At 36.5% G+C, this 13480-nt stretch overlaps 1 protein-coding gene across 1 annotated transcript in view; it reads left to right on the top strand.

Annotated features, from left to right (window-relative positions):
- Positions 1-13480, top strand: part of PKHD1 (PKHD1 ciliary IPT domain containing fibrocystin/polyductin) — a 482509-nt gene that overhangs the window by 461561 nt on the left and 7468 nt on the right. The window contains exons 63-65 of the mRNA XM_032141123.2: positions 695-802; positions 6917-7075; positions 12634-12753. Coding sequence (XP_031997014.1) covers positions 695-802; positions 6917-7075; positions 12634-12753 — 387 coding nt within the window. The remainder of the gene's footprint in view (positions 1-694; positions 803-6916; positions 7076-12633; positions 12754-13480) is intronic.

Genomic DNA, 13480 nt, shown 5'->3' with positions numbered 1-13480 from the left:
TTTCACTTTATAAATGGATGATCTACTGTTAGAAGATGCAAGGTTTTTTTTGTTTTTTTTTTTTTCATTTTAGTTAGGGAAGCCGAGGCTCAGGCAATTCAAGTTGCTAAATCAGAGTAGCTTTATCAGTCATTATTTGATAGATTGCCGTGGTCCTGATCTCTTGGCCTAACTCTGGTACCACATAAACTATAGATAACTTGAATAGAAGAAAGACAGACTGTAGAAACGGACCACCTAGAAAGATAATAGAATTTCTTCCTTTATATATTATACATTTAATAATAATATAGCCAATATATTGTAGTGGTTAAGAATGCAAACTTTGAAATCAGGTAGATTTGGGCTGTAACCCCAGTACCACATAATTTAGTCTTTCATGAACCTATTTCCTAATGGCTAGAATATAGATAATAGCGTATTTTATAGGGTTGCTGTGTAGTTTGTAGGCAATCATGTATATAAAGAACAGTGTCTGGCATAGTGGAGCTTTCAATATATGTTAACTGTTATTATTCTGTCGTGGATCATTTGGTTCTAAGTCTTGACTAAGAAGAACCTGATGGATTAGGCAACCTCTTTGAGTTTAAAAAATTGTCCTTTATTGTCCAAATGTCTGCCTTCACAGAAGACATGAAGACTTTGTTCGAGATTAGATAATAAACAGCTAATTTTTGTTTTGTGGTTTTTGTAGGGTGTACCCAGGCAGAAACTCAAGATGGTTATGTTAGCTTCTACAACTTGGCAGTCTTGATCTCTGGGTCAAACTGGCACTTTATTTTTACTGTCACTTCTCCTCCAGGTAATTTTCTACGGTGTACTTTTATTCTTTGTGTTTTTTTTTTGAGAAGATAATCCTTTCTCCCTTATAGTGGGAATAGCTACTATCATGAATGAGAAGTCATCATAGTTTAGAAAATAAATTCACTTGACCGTATCATTAAGCTTGAGAAGAAAGAGCACATGTAGAAATGGAAACTTCAGGTTACTCCTGGTGAGCAAGAAACCAAATGTACATTTCCTTCTCAACAATGAAGTTTACTTTCAGTGTTCTACTTGTTTTCTTCCTTTATTTACTTACATGACATTTGGTTAGATATTAATAGGAGAATGTTAACTTATAAGAAAGAGAGTCATGGGATGTTGAAATTTTAACTTTGGGTCCTGTCCTTAACCCCCTGCCAAATGGGGACAATACCCATCAACATCCTGGCACTTCAGAATAAGGGGTGTGTAAATTGCATATTCGATCCAGTTCTTTTTGACAAAACATGTAAAAAAAAACACCCTTTGGCGTATTAAATGTGACTCTCATGAAAATATATAATGATCATTTGTCAACATGTTATTTAACTCACTAATGAGGAAAGCAGAAGATAAGAAAACTAATTAAAAGAGCATTTGGGAGATAGTGATCATATAGCCAGGGAAGAAATGTTGAAATAAGTTTGCAATGGATACAGGGCAATAAAAGCAAAATTCTTGTAGTACAATGTTTACAGATATCATTTGCATCCTTAACTGTATAAAAATTGTTTCAGCATGTCAATCTTCTACAAATAAACATGTCTGGGTCCTAATAAATAAATAGTAAGTGAAACAAATGTATGTTTGAGAGAACTTAATAAACTTTCAACGGGCCTTTTGAAAATGTTCCAGTATGACACTGATAAGATCTGTAATCATAATCATTTTTCCTTTAATTCCAAGTTTTTGATTTTTTTTTTTTTTTTTTTTTGAGATGGAATCTCACGCTGTCACGCAGGCTGGAGTGCAGTGGCACAATCTCGGCTCACTGCAACCTCCACCTCCCAGGTTCAAGCAATTCATCTGCCTCAACCTCCTGATTTGCTAGGATTACAGGCATGCACCACCACGCCTGGCTAATTTTTGTATTTTTAGTAGAAATGAGGTTTCACCATGTTGGCCAGGCTGGTCTTGAATTCCTGACCTCATGATTCGCCTGCCTCGGCCTCCCTAAGTGCTGGGATTACAGGCATCAGTCACCATGCCCAGCCTGGATTTTTTTTTTTTTTTTTAACAAAAAGACTATCTTCTGAGATCAGATAATATTATTGCTCCCTGGCTATATGATTATTATCTCTTAAATGCTATTTAATCCAGTTTCATGTTCTTCCTGGTTTCTTCATTAATGAGATAAATAACCTGTTGACAAGTGCTCATTGTATGTTTTCATGAGAGTTACATTTATACTTCAGAGGATGATTGCTTAAATACTTGTTAAAAGAGCAATTTACACACACTTTATGTGTCAAAGTGTCCTAACATAAGTACAGGTTCATAACAAACATGTAGTGTCCTTGACCGTGGGATTCCCAATTCCCAGGGATTGTGCCGTAAGCTTGAGTTTTTGAATGGATATGTTTTAAAGGGTACGACAGGCAGGAATGCATATTTTGTTCTAGATTTGTCTGACATTTAAAAGGCCTTTGTCCTTTAATTACCTCAGTAATTAATTAAGACTAACCAAATACGTTATCAAGTTTATTTTAAGGAATAGGTTGTAAAACCAAATGCGAAATGTATTGTAGACAGAAGCTTCTTGGTAACTCCTGTGATTTTGAACTGGTCTTGGTGTTCACACTTAGTAGACTACTGCTTTATTGTAGATTCTACTTACAGACTGTAAAAAAAACTAACTGAAGAATCATCTGGAAAGTTTTCCCTTAGTGTTTTTCACTAAATTATTCTTCATAATTTTCAAGATCAAGTCTATTAGGTGAGACTCTTTCAGAATGAGATTTATAAAACTTTAAATTTGGAGAAGATAGATGGAGGATAAAAAGAAAGGAAAAATATTAAAGATCTGCACTTCTGTGACCCATTGTTGACATCATGCTGAGTAATGGTACACATCCAGAGAGTAACTCCTTGTTTCCAAGTATATCCATTTCAAGTGCTAGAATGTTTGGGAAAGCAGCGTATATTCACACATTTTCGCCAATCAATGAAATTTCTTATTTCTAATAGGCTTCAAAATAATAGGTCTGATAAGCATTGTTTTATGTTATTGTTGGTTCTTTTGTTGTTTTGTGTGTGTGTGTGTGTGTGTGTGTGTGTGTGTGTGTTGTTGTTGTTGTTATTTTTAGAGAGGCTCTCAATCTGTCACCCAACACCCAGGCTGGAGTGCAGTGGCTCAGTCATGGCTCACTGCAGTCTTGACCTCCCAGGCTCAAGCAATCCTCCTACCTCAGCCTCCCAAGTAGCTGGGACTACAGACATGTGTGCCACCACACCCAGTTATTTTATTTTATTTTATTTTTTGGTAGAGATGGGATCTTACTATGCTGTCCAGGCTGGTCTTAAACCCCTGGACTCATGTTGGCATTACAGGCATGAGTCCCCATGCCTGGTCTGTTGTTTCATTCATTCATGAATCAAGCAGAGAATTTGCAATCATTTCCACTATTTTCCCTCATCTCTCCAATATCTTAGAGAGAAAAACAAATTATTATTCTTATTTTAGAAATACAGAAAATAGATCTGCCCAAGTATTTATGGAATCCTCTTAAGTCTGATATATTACCAAATCCAGCTCATTTATCACTTCTAAACTTCCCGAGACACTGTCAAGAGATAAGGGTTTCTGTAAGTTTGTAGCACTGACTTCGTAGCCAGCCTTTCCACATTCACTATCATTACCATGGTGTAGGCTGTGGCTTTTATGACCATTTCTTGGTGCCATGGGGTTCTCAGGAGGCCCTCAGGGGCTGCTGCTGAGAAGAGATTAATGTAACCAGGTATCACCCACAAACCCCCACCCCCCCACCTTCACCACACATACACTTAGCCAGAGAAACTCTACCTGTGGTTGCCAATTCCTTGGTTGGAATATTCTCCCTCCAGAAAGTCACGTGGCTCACTCAGCTCATTCAGATTTCTTCTCAAATATCTCCTCCTCAAAGAGGCCTCTTTTGGATCACTCAGTCTATACCATCCCCAATCTTCCCCACACCTCCAGCCATTCTGTCTTATAAACTCACTTAATTTTCTTTATGCACTTATCACTCCCTGGCTTTATAGTATCTATGTATTTATTTGTCTGCTGTCTGTGTGCTGGGTCCTCCATTGAGACCAAAGTTCCAAAGGGACAGAGATTCTGCTTTGTTTGACATTATATCCCAAGGGTGTAGAAAAGCCTGGTGCATCATAGCTACAAATAAATATTTGTTTATGAATAAGTGAATATATTGAGATTATTTTTAAGATTGCAGTTTTAAAAAATGTTCTGCTGCTAAAATAATTGAGAGCCAGTGGTCTCCACCCTTGGATTTAGATAATTTGCCTGGTCGCCCTGACTTTAGCTTCTCTGTCATTTTTGTTTTCTATACAAAAATGGACTGACTATATTTTATGTGGCTCATGTCACTTCTCGGTTTAGAATCTCCCCCTAGGCTGGGTGGGGTGGTTCATGCCTGTAATTCTGGCACTCTGGGAGGCTGAGGCTGAAGGATCGCTGGAGACCAGGAGTTCAAGACTAGCCTGGGCAACATAGCAATACCCCATCTCTACAATAAATTAACAAAAAATTAGCCAGGCGTGGTGGCCCATGGTTGTAGCTCCAACCACCTGGCAGGCTGAAGCAGGAGGATCATATGAGCCCAGGTGTTCAGGGCTACAGTGAGCTATAATTGTGCCACTCATTGTACTCAAGTTTGGGTGATAGAGCTAGATCCTGTCTCTATTAACAAAATATAAAAATAAAAAAGAATCTTTTCTTCTGTGATACTTCATGCCTTCAGAATGTTCTCAAGGGCCTTTTGCCTGATATTTAATGCCCGTCCAGATTTGTCTCAAATTCTTCTAGCATTAAGTTCCAGCATTTTCCTGCATAAGTCTCCTAAGTATCAATAGCTATTTTCTCCTCTCTGTCTTTGTTCATGTATTTGCACAGCCTTCAAAGTCCCCTCAGATACTTCCTCCTCCAGGATGCTTTCCCTAATCATATCAATGGAAAATAAACATCCAAAGCAATTGATTTGCATTATTCTAGTGGCATGTGTCACATCCTAATTTGTTTAACAAATGTTTGTTATGTGTATCTTATTTCATTTGCTAGCTTGTAAATGTCTTAAGAATGGGAACTGGTCACTTATCAACTTGACCCAGTAAACGATTACTGAGCAATCATTGAAAAATGGATAAAAGTATGAAGAATTTAGTTTTTACTTCTGTAAATCCCAAGTAAAATCTATTCCCCCATCTCTGGGCCCGATTGAGCTTATTCAGATGCCCATAAAAAGCAATTAATTGATAACAAACAAGCCAAATATGGCTCAGATACATGATGTATATAGAGGAGATTTTGTTGTAGTAGCTTTGGGACCAAGTCAGCCAGAAGTCAAGAGATTGAAGATCTGACCGTGACTTCCAGTAAAATTGTCAGGTTCAGCCCAGTGAAAGCACAGCAAAGAAAAACATGGTGTTTCCTTGAGTACATAAAATAAAAACTCTTTTTGCCTGAGTTATGTGGATGAAAGCAGAAGTTTGAAGTTTGCTTGTTTGTTTTGAATGAGCTGCTTTAAAAATGCTGGCTGTAACTGTTCGTAAACAAGTTTTTTTTTAAATAAACCTATTTGTATTGAGATATGATTGACACATGATAAACATATTTAAAGCATACCATTTGATACATTTTGGTGAATGCCTACTCCCATGAAAGCATCCTCATTATTAGAATAATGAATATATTCATCACCCCCAAAATTAAAGGCAAGTTTTCAAACAATTTATTTTTAAAATGAATGTACTGTAAAATTGACATTTTTGTTTGTGGTTTTATTAATTCAAATACATGTATAGATCCATGTAACCATCCCCACAGTCAGGATAAGGACCATTTCATCACCCCAAAAATCTGTTCTCACATACATGTAGCCTTTCTCCACCATTCATCCTTGGCAACCACCGATCTGTTCTTTAACTCTATAGTTTTGTCTTTTCTACAATGTTATATAAATGGAATCCTACAAGTATGTACCATCCAGAGATGGCTTCCCTTACCCAGCATAACGCCTTTTATGCTCATTCTAGTTGTTACAGGTTATCAATTGTGTGTCTGTTTCTTTTCCTTTTTCTTTCCTTTCTTTCTTTTTTGGCTGAGTAGTTTTCCATTGCCTAGATAAACCATAGTTTGTTTATCCATTCCCCTGCTAAAGGACATTTGGGTTGTTCCTGGGTTTTGCAATGTACAGAGCTGCTAAAAACATTTATGTATGGGTTTCTATGCAGATAGGTAACCTTCTTTTTTAGATTATTTTATGCCTCATTTCATAAATAATAATGGGGTGAGAAATTTTTCTGTCTCCAAAAATGGGAGGAGTTTCAGATGAATTCTTACAGAGTTGAACTCTCTCAACAGGAGGATGCCATCTTGCCCCATCATTCATGGCCAGCGGTTCTATCTGCCATTGTTCTAGTCCTAGTTTTCCAGATAACATAACTCTCTGACAATATGTTGCTGCAGCAGGAGTCCCTATGCCCCTGTTTTGATGTGTTATATGGCATGTATTGAGTAGGTACATATATCAGAGCAAGCAATTTCACACATTCTGGAGCTGAGAATATTTTTATTCTAATTAGTGAAACATGAGTGAAAGAAGCTGAAATTTTGCATTGGCATGGAAGGTAGGCCTGAAAATTAAAAGAGAGAATTGGAAGAATTCTCAATCAATAATTGACAGAATTGGAAATAACTATTATGTGTTATTGTTGGAATCTTGTGATTCTCTAGAAATATAAATCTTGGATTTATGATTTATTAAATTTAATGAATATATATTGAACACCTACTATGTCCCAGATACTATTATGAATGTAATTATTTTTACCATATTTTAATTATGTTATCATCTTATTAACATACCATTGAAACATCTTCTTTTCCCCGCCATAGGAGTCAATTTTACAGCTCGATCCAAGCCATTTGCTGTCTTGCCTGTGACTAGGAAGGAGAAGTCGACCATCATCCTGGCTGCTTGCCTGTCCTCTGTGGCCTCATGGCTGGCTCTGAGCTGTCTGGTGTGCTGTTGGCTTAAAAGAAGCAAAAGTAGAAGTATGTAGTTTTTTTTTTAATTTTGGAATGAAAATTTCTGAAAAAAAAAGTCATCATGCATAACATATTAATGAGTCTTTTTCTTTCCCCAAAGACAAATTTTTGTGAGCTTCTCTAAAATATAAAATTACACAAAGCCAAATTGTTCAATTAATACATTAGAGACAAGGATTGCCTAATCTTAAGTAATAATAGCAATAATAATAACTCATGTTTACTAAATACTCACCATGGAACACATTCTGAGCACTTCAGATAAAGGAATTTATTTAATCCGCACAACAACCCAATGAGGTGGGTGATAAATATTGTGCCTGTATTATGTATGTAGAGAAAGAGGGACAAAAAGGGTAAGTCACCTGCCCAAGGTCTCAAAATCATGAAGAAGCCAGGCAATTTGGCTCTAGACTGCATTCTCTGAAACACTATACTCCATTGCCAGCTGAGCCTTCAAAAAGTGAGTTAAAGAATCAGGGGAAACCAGCACTTTGGGAGGCCGAGGCGGGTGGATCACCTGAGGTTAGAATTTTGAGACCAGCCTGGCCAACATGATGAAACCGTGTCTCTATTAAAAATACAAAAATTATCTGGGCATGGTGGCAAGTGCCTGTAATCCCAGCTACTTAGGAGGCTGAGGCAGGAGAATTGCTTGAACCTAGGAGGTGGTGGAAGTTGCAGTGAGCCGAGATTGCACCATTGCACTCCAGCCTGGGTGACAGGAGTGAAATTCTGTCTCAAAAAAAAAAAAAGAATCAGGGGAAATGTCATCCTCTCCTCTTCTTTAAAAGGGGAGAGGGCTTAGTGGTTTGTTTGTTTCTTAGCATAGGAATTAAGTAGACTCCTAAATATTTCCCAGAAGTGGATGCTATTTTTTAATTTTTTAAAGCTGGAGACTTTGTAGTCACTGAGGGAAAGAGGCTTTGTAAATGAAGCTTCTATTTTTGAGTGGAGGAGATAGGTGAGCAGAGCAGGAATTGGCAAATTCCTTATTCCACCCATTACCCCAACCCTAGACCATCCAATGAGTGAAAGAAATACTTGTGTTACTAGGAGGCCCTACAAAACCAAAGTAAAAGCAAGAGTGAAGTTTAAAAGAGGAGAAATAAAGAGAGGCAAAGAGAAATAGTCAAAATAAAGGTGAGAGGAAGTAGCATAGTCCCACTACAACAACATTCACTGGGCTTGCAGCTCTGAGAGATGCTTGGGAAAAGAGGCTCCACTGGATACATTTTCTGTATTTGAACTGAGCTACAGCCTGGTATCCCTGTTTCTCTCTTCATCCTGTTGATCAGGACTGGACTAACTACAAGGCAGTTCCTTGTCTTTCTGAAGAAGAAGGGGATCTTGACCTCGTTCTGCCTTATGTTGCTGTGATTTGCAGTTTTTAATTTTTCCTTCTTAAAGTTCTATCTACATTCGGTGTGTGTAGTGCTGTCTGCTTGTAAGTAGAATTTTCATAAATTTTTATCTCATGTAATCCCATGAAGCAGGTGATTTGATTCTCATCTTCCATTTTGTATCTAAACCTAGTAGCCGTGCAGGGGTCTCTCCCTAAGGTCTAACCTCACTTTTAAACCTAAGCTCTAGAGAAGGCTTTTTCTAATTCCTAAGCTCTGCTAACTCCACTTTTGATCCCCCAGCTCTAGACGTGACTTCTTCCTGCATTTACAAATATATCTATTACTTCAGTGTCTTCCTTTTGCTTTTTCAACCTTTCAATATCTGTGGACACGTTACCTTGCATGATATCCCCATATTTTCTTGACTGGGCACAGACTCCTAACTATGTTAAACAAACAAAAAAGATGTAAAGAAATTGCAAGGAACTTTATGAAAGTTTTACAGTAGTCAGATCTGTATAAGTGATTTGTATTTTCTTCCTTATACCTTCTGTATTTTATATTTATTAAGTTTCTAAAATTAACATTCATTTCTTCAGAATCAGAAAAATATATTGTTCCACAACTTACTCATAAAAAAAGATTCTCTGGTTAAGCTATATGCTCTCTGTGTCTGTCGTTTTCAATTTGGGTCTAAGGACCTTGTTATGCTTTCAATAATTGTTGAGAATCTAAACAACTTTTGTCTATGTGGGTTCTATATCCATTAGTATTCTCAAATTAGAAGTTTAAACAGAAAATTTTAAATTTACTCATTAACTTATTTTAAAATAATACATGCATTGCATGTAAACATAATATTTTAAATTAAAAAGTTGTATTTTCAAAAAATATATAGTGAAAAGAGTGTGGCATTCTTACAAACCTCTTTAATGTCTTCCTTGATAGGCAGCTGGAATCTCTTGGCAGCTTCTGCATTCGACCTATTGCAATGTATTGTTTTTGCTGAAGTATATGAAGAAAACCAGCCTTAGTCAGATACACTGTAGAAAGGGATGAGCATTTTAATAGCCTTTACAGATAATAGTGGACATTCTTCTTTCCTACTGCACCCAGACTTGACAAGAAGTAGTTACTTAAAGTGCCGTCTCAATGTCCTTTTTGTACTTTGTTACATGAAAATCCACCAGTCTCATCGTATACTTTGAATGGAGCTTTCATCCATGCATTATGCTTTGATCATTTTGAAAATATTGTTTCATGGAGTCGTGAAGATCTTCTCAACGTTGACGTATTTCATTCTACTATTCAAAAAGACCACATTTGTTAATAACATGAATCATTAAGAATTAGAAACCTGTGAAGCTCATGTAGTTGATACAAGTTTTCCCAAATTCCAACTTTCCCATGAAAGCTTGAATTTTATCACTGGGAACAAACACTGTAAGTTGTTTCTGTTTTACAAGCTCACTTCATTCATTTGATAAAAAATAAAATCTGCCAAATATACAAGTATGAATAACCATAATTTCTCAATCATTATTTCAAGCTCTTTCAAGTAAAAATGGTGTTCCATGAAAAAATAGCTAGTTCAGCTCAAAATTCAATGGCAAAATTGCTTTTTCTTGGGAAAATCACATACGAATTTTAAATAAAATTTAATTTTCTTTACTGCTTTATCAAAGATATTCTTAAGTAAAATTGGCTTTTGTTTTTTCTCTTCTCGTTGGTTGTTTTGTTTTGTTTTACTGTGATTTTATTTCAGGGTATATCCTTCCCGATCATGCCTATCCAAAAATGTATACCTTGTGGTTTTTACTAGCATTTCTCTAATGATTAGTGATGATGAGCATTTTTTTTCATATACTTTTGGCCACATGTATGTCTTCTTTTGGGGTGTCTGTTCATGTCCTTTGCCCATTTTTTTAATGGGATTGTTTGCTTTTTTGATTTTTGATTGAAGTTCTTATAGATTCCGGATATTAGACCTTTGTCAGATGCATAATTTGTGAATGTTTTCTCTCATTCTGTAGGTTGTTTGCTTACTCTGTTGATAGTTTCTTTTGCTGTGAAGAAGCTCTTTAGTTTAATTGGGTCCCGCTTTTTTTATTTATGTTTTTGTTGCATTTGCTTTTGGAGACTTCATCATGAAAACTTTGCCAAGGCCTATGTCCAGAATGGTATTTTTTAGGTTTTTTTTTCTAGGGTTTTTACAGTTTTGGGTCTTACATTTAAATCTTTAATCTATCTTAAGTTGAATTTTGCATATAGTGAAAGGAAAAGGTCAAGTTTCATTTTTCTGCATATGGCTAGCCAGCTATCCCAGCACCATTTATTGAAAAGGAGTCCTTTCCCAATTGCTTGTTATTGTTGGCTTTGTTGAAGATGAGATGGTTGTATGTGTGCAGCTTCATTATTGAGTTCTCTCACCTGTTCCATTGGTCTATGTGTCTATTATTTTGCCAGTACCATTCTGTTTTGGTTACTGTACCTTTGTAGTATAGTTTGAAGTCTAGTATACAATAAGATACCATCTCATACCAGTCAGAATGGCAATTATTAAAAAGTTAAAACAGTAACAGATGTTGGTGAGGTTGTGGAGAAAAGAGAATGCTGATGCACTGTTGGTGGGAATGTAAATTTGTTCAGCCACTATGCAAAACAGTTTGGAGATTTCTCAAAGAACTTAAAACAGAAGTTTTCAACTCAGTAATCCCATTACTGGGTATATACCCAAAAGAATATAAATCAGTCTACCAAAAGGACACATGCATTTGAATGTTTATTGCAGCACTATTCACAATAGCAAAGACATGGAATCAACCTAGATGCCCACCAACAGTGCACTGGATAAAGAAAATGTGATACATACATACCATGGAATAGAATGCAGCCATAAAAAGAATGAAATCACATCCTTTGCAGCAACATTGATGCAGCTGGAGGCCACTAAACTAAGTGAATTAATGCAGGAACAGAAAACTAAATACTGCATGTTGTCACTTATAAGTGGGAGCTAAACATTGGGTTCACATGCACACAAAGAGAGGAACAATAGAGACTAGGGCCTACTTGAGTGGGGAAGGTGGGAGGGGGGTAAGGGTTGAAAAACTGCCTATTTGGTACTATGTTCACTACTTGGGTGGTGAAATCATTTGTACACCAAACCCCAGTGACATGCAATTTACCTGTAACGAACCTGTACATGTACCCCCTGAACCTAAAATAAAAGTTGAAAAAGAAGAAAAAAAGGTCTACTTCCCACCCATAACTATCTCCTTTTCATGCCATGTTATGGCATTACTTTGCCATATTACAAATTTATTTGTTTGTCCTCTGCCATCCAAACTAGAATAAAAGCTCAGTGAGGGCAGGGATCAGATCTTTTTTACTCACCGTAGTATTCCCAGAGCCTTAAACAGTGCCTGACATGAGGAATGTAAATATATTTTAGATGAATGAATTTATTAAATAAGTGAATAGAAGATGAAGTATCTCTTCAGCCAGGGATAGACTGAAGATATACAATCTCCTATTAAAAGGCCTCCTCATCTTGCGTTTGGTGGCTTGTACCGGTCTCAATTCTTTGGTATTGATATCATACTGTAGTTACACAGGTTGTTGACAATGGAGAAGGCTGGGTGAAGATGCTTGAATCCTCCTTGTATATTTCTTGACAACTGCCTGTGAATCAATACTCATTTCAAAATTAAAGGTTAAAAAAAGTATTAGTAATATTCTGCCACTAGCTAATCAGTTCTGTCCAACAGAAATATAACATGAGCCACATATGCAGGGCACATATGTAATTCTCTAGTAGCCATTTAACATAATATATCAAGAATATTATTTCAACATGTAATGAATATAAAAACATTAGGTAGTTTACACTGTTTTTCAAAATTGAGTGTGTACATTGTACTTAGAATACCTCTCAATTTAACTAGTAACATTTTAAGTGATCAGTAGCCACATGTGTCTGCTATTTGTATCAGACAGTACAGTTTTATACCATAAAGTTGGTGGTCAGTATATAGGATTTTATGCCATTATTTCTTGAACTCTGAATATGTTATATGCTTTCTATTGCGTGTATGTGATAATTTTGGGACAAGGGTACATACAAGGGAAACACCTAAATGCTGATGGTCCCACTTACAAATAAAAATGTTCTTTTTATCTGAACAAAAAAATCCTTCTTCTTCTCCATTAATACAGAAACAAAACCTGAAGAGATTCCTGAATCCCAGACTAATAATCAAAATAATCATATCCACATCTCATCCAAACGCCGAGAATCACAAGGGCCCAAAAAAGAAGACACGGCGGTGGGAGAAGGTAAGCTTGGAGGATGGAGATGATCCCCACAGGAGAGACCCATTGTGGATGGTCTGAGCCTCCCTCTCCTTCAGCTCTGTCTCTGAAGCAATTTGGTTTATAGCCGCTTCTTAGTCTTTGTTACTTTCCTTCAAAGAAATTATACCTCAGCAGAAAAATTCACAGGTCTGGCTAGTTCACTTAGCTATTCACCAATTATTTGAATTGATATTTATATATTGTTTTTAGTAGAAGATTATTGGTTTAACATTTGAGTTCGTTACATAGAGGAAAGGGGAAACCAGAGTATAGGCATATAATCTTTCCATTAGCTATTGCAAAGCTGCCAGTTTGGCAACATTATTGAATTTGGGAAAGAAGAGTACTATTGCCAAATACCAACTGTGCAAATTAGATTGAGTACAGAACCCTCGACAAGTGAGTCAGCTTTGTTAAGCTGTGCTTTGTTGTTTAGTTGTACTTTTAGCAAAATGTAGTATTTGCCTCCATGGTGTGTTATGCCAGATGATATTACTTGTTATATTGTTAAATTGCCTTTAGAATTAGTGCCAAACAGAGAAAAGATAAGCATTTGCCTGGGATGAATGCTTTGCCCTTGCCCTACTAAGAATGCTGCAAATAGGAAGACTGGGCAGAGCACAAGATGGCTTTGCCAAGTATGGATATGATACATGAAAAATATTCATATAATTTCCATGGGCCTGAAATGTTTTAAAACATGTACTCC

The sequence above is a fragment of the Hylobates moloch genome, unplaced genomic scaffold (assembly GCF_009828535.3).
Source record: "Hylobates moloch isolate HMO894 unplaced genomic scaffold, HMol_V3 SCAFFOLD_20, whole genome shotgun sequence".
Taxonomy (NCBI): domain Eukaryota; kingdom Metazoa; phylum Chordata; class Mammalia; order Primates; family Hylobatidae; genus Hylobates; species Hylobates moloch.
The sequence above is the reverse complement of the archived record's forward strand: the minus strand, read 5'-3'. Positions and strand labels throughout refer to the sequence as shown.